At 46.2% G+C, this 18,180-nt stretch overlaps 1 protein-coding gene across 1 annotated transcript in view; it reads right to left on the reverse strand.

The window, feature by feature from the left end:
* ASTN1 (astrotactin 1) overlaps positions 1-4,961 on the reverse strand; it is a 289,754-nt gene extending 284,793 nt beyond the window's left edge. The window contains exon 1 of the mRNA XM_046680397.1: positions 4,679-4,961. Within this exon, the coding sequence (XP_046536353.1) occupies positions 4,679-4,961 (283 nt within the window). The remainder of the gene's footprint in view (positions 1-4,678) is intronic.
* Positions 4,962-18,180: the final 13,219 nt, after the last annotated feature.

Consider the following 18,180-nt stretch of genomic DNA (forward strand, 5'->3'; position numbering starts at 1 on the left):
AGCATTCTCTCTGGGATTCTCAGTTTGCATTTCTTGGGGCCCTTCTTAGAAGAGCACGGGACATGTGATCTTCAACCCCATGATCCTATCTTGTTCATCTTGACTGTGGGTGCCATGACACACCATGGAACATGGTACCCAAACCTGGAAACTATGAATGAAATAAGAATTCCCCAATTCTGCTTAGGTAAGTGTGCCTACTTAGGTAAATATTTCTTGATGCAGTTCACCCTCTTCTGCATTAAGGCTTTGTGAGAAACCACTCAATGGGCAAGAATATTCAAAAGGCATTTACATTGAAACCATAAAGGACTAATGCACGCAAACTAGATGAGTGAGCTTTCCCTATTCTAAACATTGCCAGGGCTCCTTTTATCCAATTGTGAAAAAGAACAGATTTTGAAAAATTTTAAGGCATATAAAATAGTAACTAAGAGAAAGGTTTATTGACTTGAATTTGAGTGATGGGTCCATCAATTATTAGGCATGTGAAGGTAAGTTATTTAACCTCTCCAATCCTGACTTTTCTCCACCGTTGAAAGAAGTGGAAAGCCAGGAGTTGACACCAGATCTGTCTTCAAACCCTGTCCTTTTAGCCAGCACACTGGACTGCTCCAAACACTTTAACCAGCACCTTGCCCGTGGGAGCTCATTACATCTCCGGAGGCTGAGGGATTTATCTTCAGGAGCACTTCCTTCAATCAAAAGCCACGACAGCTAAAGCTAAACTCCCAGGCCCAAGAGAAACAGCTTTCTTCACTAAGTTTTCCGCAGACACAAGCTCAGCAGTTGGGTCTGAAACAGAGGCTCACCCCCTTCAAACAGTAATGAGACTGATCAACGCGTTCTCTTCACAGCCCAGAAAACCACACTTCGGTGTGGAAGCCACACTTTAGGTGAACCAGTTGTCTCAAAACCAAAAACGCCCCCAAAGCAGGAATGTCTACTGTTTTGAAAATTGACATTTTAGTTGAGATATGAAATTTTAATTGACTAATTTGGCAAACCTTTTATATTCTCCTGAGAGGGTAATTAGGCCTATGTGTCTAAATACCTTAAATTAGAAATTACAGTTATCTTGCGATACTGTAGAGAGTTTTACAACACTTCTGAAAGCAAGGGCTTAGATTACCAGGCTTAGAGTTGCCAGAGAAGCAGCATGAAGAGGGTCAGCCGTAGTACCATCAGTACTGGCAGCAAGTATGGCCATCTAGAGACGGCATGCCTTGACTAAAAACAATCAAATTCAAAACATTTTAAAACTATGTGTAGCCAAACAAAAACACAACAGAAAGTCACATATAGCCCTCGCACCACAATTTGTAATCCTGACCTCAGAGAACAGGAGATGCTGTCTCCCCCAGTGCCTCTTGGGATTATCCCACAAGCAGAATCAACCCCATTGATGGCTAAGCCAGCCTCTTGGGGTCAGGCCTCACTGTGCTCTACATTGGCAGCCCTCTCCTGCCTGGCTTTTAAGTGGATAGCCATGCCCCATTCTATGGGGCCAGGTGCCATCCTCACTACTCTCCTACCACAAGGCTGACCTCTGTATGGTGCCATACACATGCATCGTTCCCACATTCACTCCCACCACCATCCTTTGCTCATCCTTATTTCCATGACCTCAAATGGCTTCACCGTTTCCTAGGCGAAGCCAAATCTAATCTATCTTTAATTTTGTTCATTTGTGTTTTGTTTTTTTAATCCACACAAAGAGCACAGAAGTGGGATGGACTAAGACTGCCTTGGAAGGGTAGGGAAGGCTTCGTAGAGAGGTAACGTGTGCAGGGGTTATAAAGAAGAAGGGATGACTGCCAAGTGGAGAAGGGGGAAGAGCATTCTAGGAAGAGAGAACAGCATGTGCAAAGTCTTGAAAGAGTCCTGAACGGCCACGGCAGGTTGCAGGGAGAAGAGGCTGGAGAAGTTGGCTGCAGTCAGAGAGAAGGTCTTTGTTTGCCTGCTTGAAGTGATAGGACTTGGCCTTGGAGACAAAAGGAAGCCAAAGGATCTGATTTTGGTCAAGGCCCTAGACAAGCACATGTCTTCCATGGAGTCTGCCCTTACCAGGCAAGCATCTCCTTCCTCAGCACCCCTATACCCCTTAACATCCACCCCCTACAATCAGGTGTTACTACATATAGCTCTGACAGGTATCTCAGTCTGCGTTTCCATGGACTAGAGAGCACCTGAGGGCAGCAGCCTTTTCTTTCCTTTAACGTCTGTATCCTAATAGTGCCTAAGAGTGCCAGGCACATGAATGCTCAATAAAGTCCCAGGAGTGAGTGATTCAGATTCCTCCAGGGGATGGATTAAGCAAACTTGGCTCCAGAGATAAAAGTAGGGAAAGCTCTAAACCAAAGTCACTACAGCCCTTACTAGTGGCCATGAGAGACAGGATCCAGGGCCACAAAAGTTAACTTCAAAAACACCTACACTTCAGTCTACCCTCCATGAACCTGGACTACCCTCCCTTTCTGCCCAGCTCTGCTCCACCACTCAAGCTGAGATTCACTCCTCCTCCCCCGGGAATACCAGGCCAGAATGGATAGGTACCAGCACATCTCTGGTTCTGACCATATCCTGTGGGCTGGGACTGCAGGGAACAATCAATGCATTTAACAAATGCATCTGGCCTTGAAGTGAGAGTCTGTTCCTGTGTGTAAATGACGAGTTGCAGGAGGTTACCATAGCAACTCCAGCAGGGTGCTGCAGTGGGCAGTTCTGCACAGAGGTGCAGAAAACCCGTTCTTTAACATCTGGGCTTTTGCTGTGTACATTGGATCCTAGTAGGCACATCATGGCTTTAGGCCTTGGCTTTGGGATTCTGCAAAAAAGGGAGTTGAATTTTGAATGCCTGCTCATCCAATCTTCCTTTTTTCATGTACCACATATATCCTTCTTCATGCACAGTAAACACTGCATGTAGGGCCCAAAACAGGCTCTTTGGGCTAGGAATTGGGAAGTAATTCCCTATTCTTATTCTTATGTACTATGATGAACAGATTGTACTTGCACATCAGCATGACTTCAACATGAAATTTACATCCACTGAATAACTCAGCAATTGTACATTTTAATGAGCAGCATACCCACAATGTCCCCATTCCCAGCCAGCCCCCAGTTTTTATTATGTTATTGGTGTTTTTTAATGCAAAAATAAATAAACCCATCAAGAGTGTAGGTTGGGCTTAATGGGGCTGACTAAGCTGCACTCCAGGAACTATAAACCAATTTTTCAAAGGACCAAGCAATTTGTGAAATTGCTTTTGTACAGGGGTTGGAGAGTGGGGCTTTACTCACCCACTTCATAAGGTTTTCAGTGTGACGATATCTCTTGTAAAGAAAGAGCAAGAGGGAGACGTTAGGTGGTATTCCACTTGGGGCTCTAGCCTACCCATGGTTGTCAGGAAGCCATGTTCCTGCACAGTAGGCTCTAGCTGGGAGGGCGTTCAGTAGATGGAACAGCCTCCTGGGCATTTTCATTTTTTTTCTTGGCTGCAGAGACTTACTTGTGGTTATCTTTGAATTCTATCCTGGGGAAAATAAGAATGATTGACAGCACCACTATAGAAATGGATCGTACGGTGGGCATGGACAGCAGGGTGAGACACATCTGCACATGGAGAAGTGGGGGCAATTCTGGTTAACGAAGTCACATGAACCTGTGGGGCTTTGCAAGATGCTGGAGCAGGACCACAATATCTTTGCAATATCTTTGGCAGAGAAAAAGAGGGGTGGATTAGAAGTGATGTAGCCTTCCCGTTATCTGAAGGAGTTTTGTGACCTAAGGAAACCAAAATAGGGGTATTGAGACAGAGAGAAAGATGTAAACAAGCAAGCAAAGGAAGGAAGGAAGAGCCTCTTGCCCAGGGAAGTCAGCCTGTGTGCAGGAATGTCTATGCCGACCTAAGGCAGCCTTGGGAACAAAGAAGATACCACCACTAACAGGCTACAGTTGGATGATTTCTTTATCCAAGGAATTGTGATATGACACGGAGATGTGGAGATGGCTGAATGAGAAGATTGTGACACGTGGGCATGGAGGGAGGACTTGCCAGGATGGACACCAGGGGTATAGGAAACTTGAGTGTTCTGAAGGAAGGCCAGAGAGAGTGTCAGTAACCTGGTGACAGATAAAGAGATCTCACTGAGCGAAGACTAGAGATTCAGCCAGAGCGATCTGGCCTGCACATGCCTGGCAAGGTGACAGGGGACACCTGTTTCTAACTCCCCCAGGAAATGCTCTGGGTGATGGGTGTCCAGGGGATGTGAAGCAAAGAACGGAGCATGTGGCCAGGGAGTGGGGAGAAGGGCTTATGGGAGTTGAGCTGGTACCAGACAAGAAGTGCTCTGCCAGAGTGCTGCCAAATGAAATCTGGGAGGTCAAGTCTGGGAAAGGTTTCAGAGAGACGCCTGCAACCTGTTCCTTTGGGGCAGGGCGGCTGAGGGGAGGTCGAGGGCCCAGCATCCAGGTGGGATTTCGGGAGAAGTCAAGCGCAATGAGGCACCAGCCTGCAAGTGGGTGTGGAGAACGGTCTGCGAGCGGGGCGGATCCAGGGAGGCAGCGGTGGGGGAGGGGAGGTCGCCGGCTAGTAGGTGTGCACTGCGAGCCGGAGTGGGGGGTGGGGGCGCCAGGCCAGCGCCTCCGGCCGCCTCGACCTCCCCTGGGACTCACCCAGCACGAAGTAGGGCAGCTCCGTGTTCTCCAGGTCGTCCACCACGACCATTTCTCCCGGGAAGTCGTTGCGCACCGAGAAGAGGAGCTTGGGCTCAGAGGCCGAGGGGCTGTGCATGATGCTCAGGTCGTTCTCGCGCAGGAAGGGCAGCGCCGACACCGTGATGCTTTTGAGCTTGCACTCCAGCTCCTTGGATGAATCCACATCGCCGGCGGCCGTGGCCAGCACCGCCGCCGGCCCCCAGCAGCAGGCGAGCAGGGTGCAGAGCCCGGCTAAAGCCATCTTGAGCCCGGGCCGCCTTCCTCTCAGCGCCGCGAAGGTGGGGGAGGAAGCGAGAGGGGAGGGAGCGAGCGAGCGAGCGAGCGCGGGAGGCGGGGGAGGTTGGGGAGGGGATGTGGAGCGGGAGAGCCCTGGTCCCCGGAACGGGATGCCGCTGGCAGTGTGCTGGGCTTAAGCGCTGATGCCGGGAGAGCCCGCGTTCTTTGTTTCTCGGAGCTGCTTCTCTGGGGAGGGGAAGAGGGAGGAAAGAGGAGAAAAGGGGAAGGAAGGACGTCGGAAGAAGGAGGAAGCGAGCTGAGGATTCTAGGGAATCAGGTCAGCCCCCAGCAGGCAGCCGGTGCTGCCGCCTTTCTCCTCCTTTGCATCCCCCAGGATAAGCACGCTCTTGGCGATTAACTACCTGCACAGCATTCTTTAAAAAGCTGTCTTTGCAATGCAAAATCTTCCCTCTCGCATCATCATCCAGATGGTTTGGGAAGGGCACACACCTTAAAAGGCGCTTCCTCAGAGCAGGTGGGGGCGGGGTGGGGGGGAGTCTTTCTCTAGATGCAAATCCACTCCCAGTTATTTATTTTGTGGATGTACGGGGTCCCATTCTTGTCTTTTTTTACGCACTAGTTGGATTTGTATATTGGATAAGCGAGTGCTGGAATACAGGCACGTGTGTATTTTTACTCAGAACTAACTTTGCAGAAATGTTTAAAGGAAATATTTGGTGTATAGATGTAGATAGATCAAGAGGTAGATGTGGCAACAGAGAACAAGGCCAGTGTACTGCATGCAGTTAAGCAGGAGATCAGAACTTTTATTTGCAACTTCTCTCTGCCTCTTTGTTTTGTTTCTGTTACAAATGTTATCTTTGGTAACCAATGTAAAGGTGATTAGGGGAATGCTATAATTGATAGGAAAAGTAGAGCTAGCTCAAAGAAATGTTGAGCCTTTAATTTTAGAGAATCCAGTAAATAGAACAGAGCTGGAAGAAAATGTGAGAAATACTGAAGTTTCTAAGTACCCTTAACAAATGGAAAAGGAATAAAAGAATATCCTTGGGGATGGGCCAAGTCAATCCTAGCCCAGTAAAGAGTACAACAGGGTAGATAAGAATAAAAATCCACATAAGTTTTGTTCCCATTAGTGCTGGGCAGAGTTGCCTTGGCAAAATGATGGTAGTATGCAATAAACACACAGTGGTAGGAAAGTGACGTTTGTACCTGCTGGAATCTGATGTTTAATGGAACTTTCTCTCAAGTGATAACCAATAACATTTATAAAGTTTGCCTCTCCAACATCATTTGTTCAATGCTGATTTAAATACGAGATGCTGCAAGACAGCGTGATAGGTAGTTCCCGCTCTCCAGGAATTTAATGCACCTCCCTTTTCAAAGAGGATCCCCATTTTAGAAACAATTTCTTGCTCATTCTACCTGGTGTGAATTTATTGGTATATGTGAATGCATGTCCTTTAAAAGAAAAAAGCTTTTGCCACATATTTCACAAGGTTAATCTAGTTGATGGATAATAGAGAAAATGAGCCATATTTAAGGTCATGTTTAAGGGGTGAAAGATCTACTTACCACAAAAAGGAACAGAAATAGTTTATTACAAGTTGAGTCTTTTGAATCTGACGTATCTGATAACTAACCCAGAGGTATATTACCATGTAGCTTTGCAAACTACTGCAAAAAAAGATTTATCAGCCAATGACCTTTCTAAAACTCATCTTCATCTTCATTGCTCCCCTAGGAGGTACTGAGGGAGAGAAAGACTCCATGAATCCTTTTTTCCTACTCTCCCTAGCATAAAAAGCAGTATTAAACTCAGCTATGCAAAGATTACCTTTGAAAAATTAGAGTGGATGCCATGAAAACACACTTAGTCCTAGAATGTGAGAAATGGCGTGAAACTACCAGATCGTCTGTTAGTTCAATTGCTCATTTAACAGATGATGACATTGAGGCCAATTAAATAGTGAGATGACTTATCCAAGATCAGTCTGCTAAGAAGGGGTGGAGCTAAGACCACAAACAATATTTCTGCACCCAGTGCTCTTTCCACTGCACCGTTATGGTACATCTAGGTGCACACGTGATAATCATTGAAGTTCATGGATGATGGTAATTCATTCAGTTAACATTTGCATACCTCCTAAGCATGGACAGATTCTAGAGGAAAAATACTCCTTGAGTAGCATATAATCTACTCTTATTTTGAAATCTTTCTAATTTTCTGAAGTGTCTTGAGTCATTTTAGAAAACTAACATGAACCATTGGGATTGACTTTCTGATAGTCAATATCTTGTACTCTTTGCCTATCTATAGTCATCTTTACATGCTTTCTTATTCACATTTACAAGAAACAGAGTGCATGACTTAAATGGCCATTTAAAATGTAGAGTTGGAAATAGTTGGAAGTTGGTGCCTTGAGCTTTATAGACCTTTTTCTCTTTGGAAGGGTCAAGCAAGAGAACTATACAAATAAAAAGAGCTGGTATTTTGCCAGGGCACTGGATTCCAGTAAACAAGGATACAATATCACATGGCCTCCTTTTAGGGAATTAAATACCTAGAGGTGTGGGAGAGGTTGAAGTTCATGGAAACCAGACCATCTGTACTGTGTGATGTTTTACATTTAAATGAGACTGGGAGAAATTTATATGCCTCTCAATCATTACCTTTGGGTACAGGCAACATGATGTAGTGAAACAACAGACTTGGATTCAAGTCTCAGCTCCATAATTTGCTTATTTGGAGGTGAGCCTGGACCATTCTGATCTTCAGTGTGTCTATCAATAAAATAGGGTCAGTGATCTCTGCCCATCCCGCAGGCCACAGATCATATAAGTTCAAGTACTTATATTCATGAAGGCACTACAAAACAGCAGGTGCTCTTATCGCCAATGCTGACTGTTTCTCTTGAGGTCCAACCTCCTGGATTCAAATACACGTGGCCTCTTTCCTTGACTCTTATAATAGCTTTCAAATGCTTTCTCTGCTATTAACCTACTCTTTACTCAATTACCAGGTTGATCTTCATGAAATCTTGCTTTCACCATGCCTTTCTAAAGTTTTCCTTTTCCTACAGGATAAAGTTCAAACATGGTTTGGAAATTTAAAAACTCTTCCAATCTCATACTGTTTATTCTGTCAGATTTATTGCTTACTACACTATCCCTGCCCTCTTCGCCCACATCACACATACACATTGCAATCAAATTAAAGCCCATTTTCCCTCCTCCCATGCCATTCTGCCCCCCTGGAATGCACCATTCTGTGTTCTCCAGATCCTCCCATCTCCACAGACCAATCTCCAGCCTCCTCTATGCAGTGAGACCTCCCATCACTTCCTTTCCTCCTAGCTTCTCTCACAGAGCACGTATACACACACACACACACACCCCTTAGGAGGCCAAGAGCCATTTCCTAATACAGTGTCTTGCATTCCGTATTCTTACTTACGAAAGAGAAACAATGATACTTACTTTTTAGAGTAATTATGAGGAGGAAACGAGATTGTGCATGTAAAGGATCTGACACATTTTAGGCATTTAGTTGGTGCTCAGTAGTGATAACCTTTGACATTATCCCCTTCTTCAGTTATTTCAGAAAGAAAGTAGGCTTCAGAATCTTCTTCATGAGATTTTCTCCCATGTAGTAGCCAAAAGCAAATTAAGTGATTTATACTATTTGCTGCATACGAAGGATGCATGATGGCATGTGTCCACCAAAAGAAGTTGACAAGAATGTTCACAGCAGGTTTTTATTCATAATAGACAAAAAAAATGGAAACAGCTCAAATATGCATCAACAGGAGAATAGATGAATGTCATATAGTCATGCAATGGAATACTACACGGCATTGAAAAATAAGCATGCAACTACCTGGACGAATCTCACAGACATAATGATAAGTGAAAGAAAGCAGACACAAAAGAGTGTATACTCAGATTCTATATTTATGAAATTCAAGAACAAGTAACATTAATCTTTGATGATGGAAGTCAGAGTAGTTGTTATCTACGGAGGGTGGGGGTTTTGACAGAGAAGGGCAGGGCGTGCTTCCTGGGGCCCTAGAAATGATGTGGGTAGTAATTGCATGGACACATATATAGGCAGGAATTCATCAAACTGTACACTTGTGGAATTTTTAATGTTATACCTCATTAAATTTTTTTTACATGGCTTGGGCCTCCCTAAGAGAAGAAAGCAGTCAAGCTTTTCTTTTTGCAAGTTGTTTTCTTCTCTCCCAACTCTACCCCCTTTCCTTCTCCTTTAGAGATCTTGGAAATTTTAACTTTCTGTCCACTGAGACTAATAGCCGTTTGTTCAACTACTCTATTCTCCTATTTTACAAGAGTCTCAACATCCAGTGTCTTGTCACCTGGGACAAGTTCAGGGGGCCTCTGTCTTAAGAAGCTTAGGAGTCAATAACTCAACAGTTGGACAGCAACAGTTGTAGGCTTTCACTGGTTCACTTGGATATTTTATCCAACAGGAGAGCTGGGGACCTTCTGGGACCACGGCTCTCTGACATGTTTTGTAGCTCAGCAAACAGATACCTACAGTATGGAGAAGGTCAAACTTTTTCCTCATTCATTCAGAACATCTGGTTCCCTGATGCTTTTTAGTTTTTATTACTTTGGCACTCAATAAACCTCTGCATTCTTTTATTCTTTTTTCTAGTTTTTTACAAAATAATCTTTGATGTTGCTCTCCATTCAAGGAAACTAAATTGAAGCGCTTCTCTCCCTTTCTGACTATGTATTCTCCTCTCCATATTCCCCCTATCACACGACTTAGAACGAGCCCCCCAAATTCCTTTGCCAGCTCCAACCCCCAGCTCTTCTGTTGAATTGGACTTTTCTTCAACAATTACCCTCCCATGCTCTCGCCAAATTTAGTGTAGTATGCTAGTTAGCTGGACATAATTCAGTTTTGCATCCTCATTAGGACATCAAGAATGTATTTCACACTCTTTGATTCAAAGTTAATACTTTCTTTCCTTACCCTTTCCTCTCTCTCTGTCTCTCTCTCAGTTCACAGGCTCAGCAAGAACACCTGCTTCACAGAAACAAGGCAGGTCCTGTTCTGATTTCTCTAGTCTTCCTTTAAAAATCAAATGGAGAGCCATCGTCCCTCTTCCTCACACACAGAAGTGAAAGGGGACACACAGAAGGAAAACATCACAGGCAAAACAATTCCCTTTTTTGGAAGCAGGACATTTTCTCCCCTTAATTTCTCCCCAGAAATCTGAAGTTCTCCTCTTTGTCTTCACAATCCTGGTTTGGGGACAGAATATTTCTTGATTTAGCTGTTCAGAGTCTCTAAATCTGTTCCTCTCTCTGCGCTTCTTACTGAGTTCCTGCTATCTTTTGCCTCTCTGCTGTATCTCTGATGTGTGCGTTTGTGTGTGTGTGTGTGTGTGTGTGTGTGTGTGTGTGTACACTGTGAGATAAGTATTTCTCACTTGGGGACTCATTTTTAATTAAGTAATGCAGGACCAAGAGGCTAAAATGCACAAAACAACTGAATGAAACTTTAAATTAGAAGGAAAATGGCTCAAATGGGTCCCTATCTTTGGGAGTTCTGGTTAAGCAAGCAAACAAAATGGTCTGGGACAAATGATTATTGCAACTCAGGAAGATTAGAAGAAATGTAATTAGCTCCCAAGCTTCTTCCTGTTCCTCAGCCTTCTTACAGTCTCCAACTCCCCGGCCGTGAATTTATCCAAGGCTTCCTTATCCACACCAAAAAGTCCCTGCTGCAAAGCTGGGAGGGTTAACCAAGCTGGTACCCCAGCCTGCCAGCTAACCAAAGGATACAGCGGAGAGACTCCGAACCCGCCCCCTGCCACGCCGCCCAGCCAATGGGCGTCTGCGGGGAGTGTGGCGCTGTGTCCCATTGGCTGCCAACCTACGTGCATAAGAAAGAAAGAGAGAGGCAGGCAGGGCAGCATTGTTATCTTAAGACACTCATCTGGTGTCTGAGTCTGCAGGTGACACTGCTTAGGTACGGAGCGCGGAGTCGGAGCAGAGACGCGCCGGGCTGCAGCCCTGGGATGGAATCGGCTCGCCTCGGAAGCTGCCGGCGGCTGCTGGAGCGGCGCCTCGGCTGAGCTCGGAGGATCCCATTGGGACTTGCCGGGGGATGTGCACCTGCCGTGCGGGGCGAGCGCAGGGGCAGGTCTGCAGGCAACCGAGTGAGCGGTGAAGCCGAGGAACTGTCTTTGCTCATGTGCAAGGCAGAGATTTCGGGAGAGAGAGAGGCCGGGTGAGTCTCTTTAGAGTTGGAAGGAAGGCAAGATCTCGGGTTTCTCTTCGGTGGAGGGACAGGGGACTCCCGCGGTTGTGTTCTGCACTTTGCTTCCCTCTCCTACCGCGTGCGCCCCGGCCCAGCGCCGAAGCCCCGCTTCAGACATGCTGTGGGTGCAGGGGCCCCTCGCTGCTCAGCGGGAAGGCAGCAGGCAAGTGGTCTAGAGGCGGCGGCGGCGGCGGCGGCAAAGCGGGGAGCAACAAAATTTGAAAAGAGACATCCGCTGCCTCTCACACGCTGAGGGGGAGGCATTCGCGTTTCCCCAAGTGAGAAAGAGCCACAAGAAACCATGAAGTAAAAACTTTGGAGAGCTGCCACTGGAAGATGTTGCACAAAAACCTGGAATCCTTTAGGAGTCTCCTCCCAGTCGGTGGAGGTTTGGGGAGCAGCTGATACAGCAAGGAGGGCTCTTGCAAGGCTTCAAGGTAACAGTGCAGGGTTTTGGTGATTTTTCTCTATCCTCCTTTCGTTGTCCTTTGGTGTGCCCCCGGGGAAGAAGATTATTTTGCCCTCCTACAACCCTTTGCTCTGGTGCCTGGCGGTTTGCAGGCGAGGAGAATGATCCCACCTCTTAGTTTCTGTCTTGTGGAGCTGAGCAGTGGACTCTGGGTTTGGTAGAGATCGCCTTGTTATTGCCTCCCGGTGTTACATGGCTGTCACTCGGCGTGGGCACTCTGCCTGACCTATATTGCTTTTGCCTGGTTTAAGTCCTCAAAGTTAGCGCAACTCCCATTAGCTTCAGAAAATCCAATCGGGCTGCATAATTGCAGAAGATGACGAGGACTTTTGCCTGCCGAGCCAATGCTGGACTGAGCTGTACGCGGTTCACTATGTTTGGGAAGGACCCCAAAGAGCTGAGGTCTTGATACATGATACGTCTATATTCACATGTTCATAGAGCTATGTTCACATGTTTGTAGAGCTCTGTGGCATATCTGTAGAGGCCTGTCTTTCTGCGATGCACAGGCAGCCACGAAAAAAAATTCTGAAGAGTGAACCCTGTAGGCTGCAAATAGTCTCCCCAGGGTGGTGGCAGAAACCCCATTGATTGAGTTGAGCCCGGCAGCGCACTGGAGACACAGGGGAGAACATCGCTGTGCTGGAAGAAGGCGTGTGCTGGGCTTACCTAGCGATCTCTCTCCCTGCTTCTGTGATCATCTGGGTACACAGTCTAAGGTTGCCTATGGTGTGTGTGTGTGTGTGTGTGTGCCTGTGCTCACAGCTGTATGCAGGAAGCAGGCTGCCGACAGAAGAACCATGCATGTGCCGCTCTCTGCCCAGGCCCCAGATGCCTGGAGTGTTCCTTCTAGCAGGAGCATGAACTTGGGAGCTGCTGTTCCAGCCCAGAGGAGTTTTCTCTTCACTAAGCAGTGCTTCTGCCTGGTACATATTTATCCAGGGTATATAGACCTAAGCCTAATATTAACTAATAATCAAGCTAATGCACTGTAACGTGATTGAACAGACCCCTCTGTAAAGAACTGTGTGTGTGCTCTTTCTAGCCCTGGGAGCTGGGTGCCCTGAGCAGGAACAAATGTTTTGTTAAAGAGACAGCAATTATAACAAGCCATGCTTATAGCTGGGTAATCTGGGTCTTATCCAGCAGGGACAAGAATATGTCAGCATAGACCAATCAGGAGGATGAAAGGTATATTGTAAGTCAAGTATTCTGCCTCTGTCCTTCTCCAGACATGTGCATGTTGAAGGAATGCTCTCTGGCCACGCTCTCTAGAATACATGCTGTGCCAGTATACCAAGTTAATACCAAGCAGCTAAAGTATTTTACAAAATCCCCTGGGGGGCAGTCTGATGACATCAGGCAACAGCAAAGTGATGCTGGAGTTTGTGTGTTTTCCCTCTTGACTTCACGCAGTTGTGTGTGTGTTATTTGTTTAAGGCAGGACCCTCTGGAGTTTGCTTTCACGCAGAATAAGTTGCTTTGCAGCACTGGGGGCATGACCAAGCAATGCTGTCACAAGATCCTGAAATGGTATCAATAGCATAGCTGCTGCCTACTCTGGAGAAAGATGCATGCTTTGCTTCTTTGAGGAGGGATATGATTTGAGTAGGTGCAGTGCATGGATACTGTGAAATGTTTGAGGGAAAGGAAGTAAATGTCAGACCATGGTCTTCCCTGCTAGAGGGCAGCTGGCTTCCAAGGGTTTGAGAGCTGGGCTGCAGCCATGGAGAAGACAGAAGCATCTTTGACTCTTGCTTCTCCCTCCTCACCAAAAATGGGGCTGGCTTTGTCTCCCAGAATGGAGTGATGTGTGCTGCAGTGTGGACACAAGAAAGGAGGAGAGAGAGAAGGGCTAGGGAGGGAAGTAGGTTCCTGCTCTGCTAGCCCTGGGCCAGTCTCAAGGATGAGGAGCATCTTCTTCTTTTTGGCCCTTAAGTTCATCCTCTGGGTGTTCCTTTCTGGCCTCCTAACAGGTTGTTTACTGAGCAAGGCCAGAGGGCAAAGAACACCCCTGCGTCATCAACTCCTTCTGATCCCCTTTCCCAAGGCACAGGCCAGCCACTGGAGAGCATTGCATGAAAAAGATCCCCTCTGAGACGGCGCTCCAAAATCCCTCCCCAGCTCACAAACAAGAGGTAGTCTGGAGGGACTGGGGACATCCGCGTGGACACGTTGTGCTGACTGGAATGCTTAGTGTTGAGGTTTCCTGGTTAGGGTTTTGTTTTCCCCACTGTGCGGCATATTTTTGGCGATTCAACTCTTTCTCTTAAATAATAAGACCTTGTATATGTTTTATAATGGCATCCTTTTCCAAAGGGCTGAGAGCATTTTAGGGAGCTCGTCTAATTAATCCTCACACGGCTTATTGTGTCATGTACCTTTGATCACCCTAAGAAGTAGAGCTAGAGTGATTCTAGCCTCCGTCTTGGGAAAGGGAGGGCAGAGACCCTCGGAACGATGAACTGCTTTACTCTGGGGCGGGCGGCCAATAAGGGAACCTGTGGAGTGGGGTCTGTGTCTCCTCACTCCTAAAGCAACCCCAGCCTCCACCGACTTCTCCTAAGGACTGGTTTAATCTTAGGAACTGTGACTTGATTCAGTTGTTCTGTACTATTCAGGAATGGGAGGTGGCAGGGATGTAGGGCTCTTCCTCTGGTGCTGACCTAAGGGCTGTGAGGGACAAAAGTCTTATAAAACCTTGCTCTTGCCCTCAATGATCTTACAGTCTAGTTAGGAAAACAGACTTACCTCTGGGAAAAAGGTAAATGACAGTATACATGCTAAACAGCAGTTCAATACAGGAGCTTCACAGGCTGACCTAATTAATCTACGATTGATTTCTACTGATAATGAGAGCCATCAGTGTTCCAAGCAGGGGGAACTCGAGTGGGGCCACAGGGGATGGGGTGGGGTTTGTTTGGAGAGGGAGGAATGGGAAAGGACTCCAGCTGACAGAGATGTTCCCTGCAGCACAGTTGAGAAGGCTGGAAACTTCAAGGCTTTCATGTTTCCTTGGGGTCTACCCAGGACCACTTCTCCACCTGGATCCGGGAAGTACCGGACACCTGGGTTCAATATTTGAAGCCTATATTGGCCTAGAGGCAGACTGGCCTCAGGCCAGTCAGAGGGCTCTGAAACATTGGGCGTCTCATTGGCTATTGCAAGTTACCTAGCCTTCCACCCACCCTCAAGTCTCATCCATATATTATGAGGAAAACAGTGACCAAGGTCGGGGAGCTTATCAAAAGCATATCAAAAAATTTGGGTAAAGAAACTGGGGGGGAAAGGAGGCAGATTTCAAGAGAACATGAGAAAATCTTCACATACTTTTTAGAATCAGAATCTCCTAAGAGAGAGTCTTGATTTTCCTCCAGTCTCTGTTTCCCCACCCAACTGTCCCTATTGGGGTTTACTTGAAGCCGGCAAAATGCCAAAGCCCTCAGGCATTTAGCACTGAGCAGGAGATTTTCAATCTTAAGATTCTTGAGCAGGCCCATGTACATAACCTCCTGTCTCCCCTCCTCCTTCCCTTTTAATAAAACATATGCTGTAGCAGGCACAAAGGAGGAGACCACAAAAGCAGGAGAGGTGGGGTGTGGCATTGCCTGCAGCTGTACCACGGGGTACTGTGATTGCTCAGCTGAGCAGCAGAGGGGAGAGGCAGTCTGCCAGCCTGGGCAGTGCCAAGCAAGGGCCAAAGGCTGCAGACCACCAGGAGATGGCTGTGACCGGTCAGCCATACCCATTTGCTCCAACAGTGAGCCTTGTCTCCTTGAGAAAAGATGGAGGCAAAGCACAGGTCCTGTGGGAGAACTGGTGACACAACCAGACTATTCATTGGTCTTCACTTGGTTAGAGAGAGCTAGTCACCCTGCGTGATTGCGTGGGTAGTCCCATTCCAACATGGAGGAAGTTCCTATTGGGCACGGAGAGTGGAATGACTTGACTAAAGTCACAGCATACTTGCTGTCAGGTCAAGAGGAAAATCCCCAATAACGCAGTCTGTTTGATTGCTTACTCCCAGGAGTTCACTCTGGGGCCAAGTCCTGAGGGATGTGTGCTTTCTCCTGAAAATCCTCCCCTGGGCCTTGTCACCTTTGTTTCCTGTGTTAAATGACCACGTAGCAGGATGTGGGACCAATGCCTCTTCTCTTGACTTTTCACAAGTATCCACTGCCATGTTTGGGGGCTAAGGTGGAGGTCCAGGCACATGGGGGTGTCTTTAGCGATTGTGGGTTGAAGCCTCTTCTATTTGGGAGTGCAGAGATAGGCAGCTCAGTTATGCTTCAGTCTGGGAGCTGCGGGGGACCGGTCTCATCTGAGCAATTAGGATCTGCATCTTGATCTCTGTTGAAATTATCACCCTTCCATGCAGATGGAAGCGAAGTTGAGTAACATGATTACAGCATGGAATCTTCAACAGCCAATTCCATCCTTCCCTTTACTGAAGCTCACATGAAATGCAAATATATTTGGAATGCTGGCCTGAGCAAAGGGAGTGGGCAATCTGATCTTCTCAGGACTGAGCTCTAACATGCACTGTACTACCAATACACTAGCTACCAGCTACACGTGGCTCTTGAGCACTTGAGATGTGTGCTGTAAGGGTAAAACACACACTGAGTTTTGAAGACAGTTTAAAAAAAAGAGTGTAAAATAGCTCATCAATAATTTTTTAATATTGATTACATGCTAAAAGGATAATATTCTGGATATATTGGGTTAAATAGAATATGTTAAGATTAGTTTCACTCATTTCTTTTTACTTTCTAATGTGGCTATTAGAAAAGTTAAAATTATATATGTGGCTCACATTGTGTTTCTTTTGGACAGTGCTGGTCTTAGGCCCTGCAGAGTAGTGACACATAATGTGGAGAAAGGGCAGGGGCATGAGACAGGAGGAGTCAGAGATATAAAAAGAGAGAGAACATGGAGAGTGGGATGACGAGCAGCCAGAGAGCCTCTGGGCGTGTATTTCTGAAATCTGAAGTCTAGGAGAGTACAAATAGCTTGCATTGGCTTATATTTGAGGGGGACCTTATCAACTCTGACTCAGCCCACCCAAAGCGTTTGCAGAGCATTGCAGCTCTCAGTTCACATGCAAACAATTGGCAGGTGGGAGGCATTGTAATTTTATCCTAATATTTTCGTATTTCTGCCTGACGGTAGAAATAGCCAAGTAAAGTATCTTTAGGGTCTCACTCCAAAGTGTCAAGATAGAACGGTTGGGATCAGCTGGGTCTGTTTGATTTTCAAATCCCCTTCTTCCTTCTCATCTCCTCCACATTATCATCTTTCCTTATGAGAGTTTTCATTCAAACCAGACAGGTTGATAGTGTGGTAGGGAGAAAGAAAAGTCACTACTATGTGTTAAAGATTCTCTTGTGGACCTATCAGTAAGAGGAATGGGGAGAAGACATCACTATTGAATTTTATTTAATAATTATAGATTTGAACATTATAATTCACTCATTATTATTATCTTATTAATAATTATCACTCATTGCAATAAGGTTTGGCCAGAACTCAAATTCCTCATATTTGCTCAGCATTTACAAAATGTTTTACAAGCTTTCTCTCATCTGATTCTCGCAACACCCCTATGGCGTGGTGATTACCTCCATTCACAGGTTTCCGTGCTCTGCCCCCAAACTACCTTTATTACTTTGTTTTCTAATCCCTCTCTTTCCAGGCACTTCATTCAGTCTTGCTTAGTCGAACTGGTCTGCTTACTGTTCCTCAACTTAGCTATGTAAAGTGGGGATCATTACTGCTGTGAGCCTCAATTTCATCATCCATAACACAAAAAATAATAAGGCCTCATCTCTCAAAGGGTGTTCTAAATGTTAAATGAGACAAAATATATAAGGTGCCAAACACAGTTCCAGGCATATCTTAGATGCTCACCAAATATCAACCTCCTTTCCTACCAAAGGCTTCCCTTCGAAAGGGCCAAGATGAAAATGTCCTAAGGTGAGCTCAATAAGCACCAATTTCACACATAAAATGATTCCCCTCCAAATTCCCTGCTTTGGTTAGTGGCACAACCAAATCCCGAGAGGCATGATTTAATGTCTATCTGAAATTTATATAACGTTATAAAGCAATGTTACCTCAATAAAATAATGAATGAATGAATTTTTTTAAAAAGAAATATGGGTTGTCCTGGGCCCCACTTTCTCTCACCAGCCCCCCACTCCAGTCAACCCGCGAGACCTGACCACGTCTACCTCCTCGTGAGCTCTAAGCCATCCTCTCCTCCTGCCACTCTCTCTGTCAGGCTCTCATCCCTTCTCACCTGCCCTGGCCCAATACCCGGCCTCCCTGTTTGCTCTCTTGAAGGCTCGCAGTCCAGTCTCCTCCTTGCAGCTAGGGTGATCTTTCAAAAAGGTGAATTTGGTTATGATTCTCCCCTTGTTGTCATTCTCCAATGACTCCTCACTACCGTCAGAA

This window comes from Equus quagga, chromosome 13 (genome assembly GCF_021613505.1).
Source record: "Equus quagga isolate Etosha38 chromosome 13, UCLA_HA_Equagga_1.0, whole genome shotgun sequence".
Taxonomy (NCBI): domain Eukaryota; kingdom Metazoa; phylum Chordata; class Mammalia; order Perissodactyla; family Equidae; genus Equus; species Equus quagga.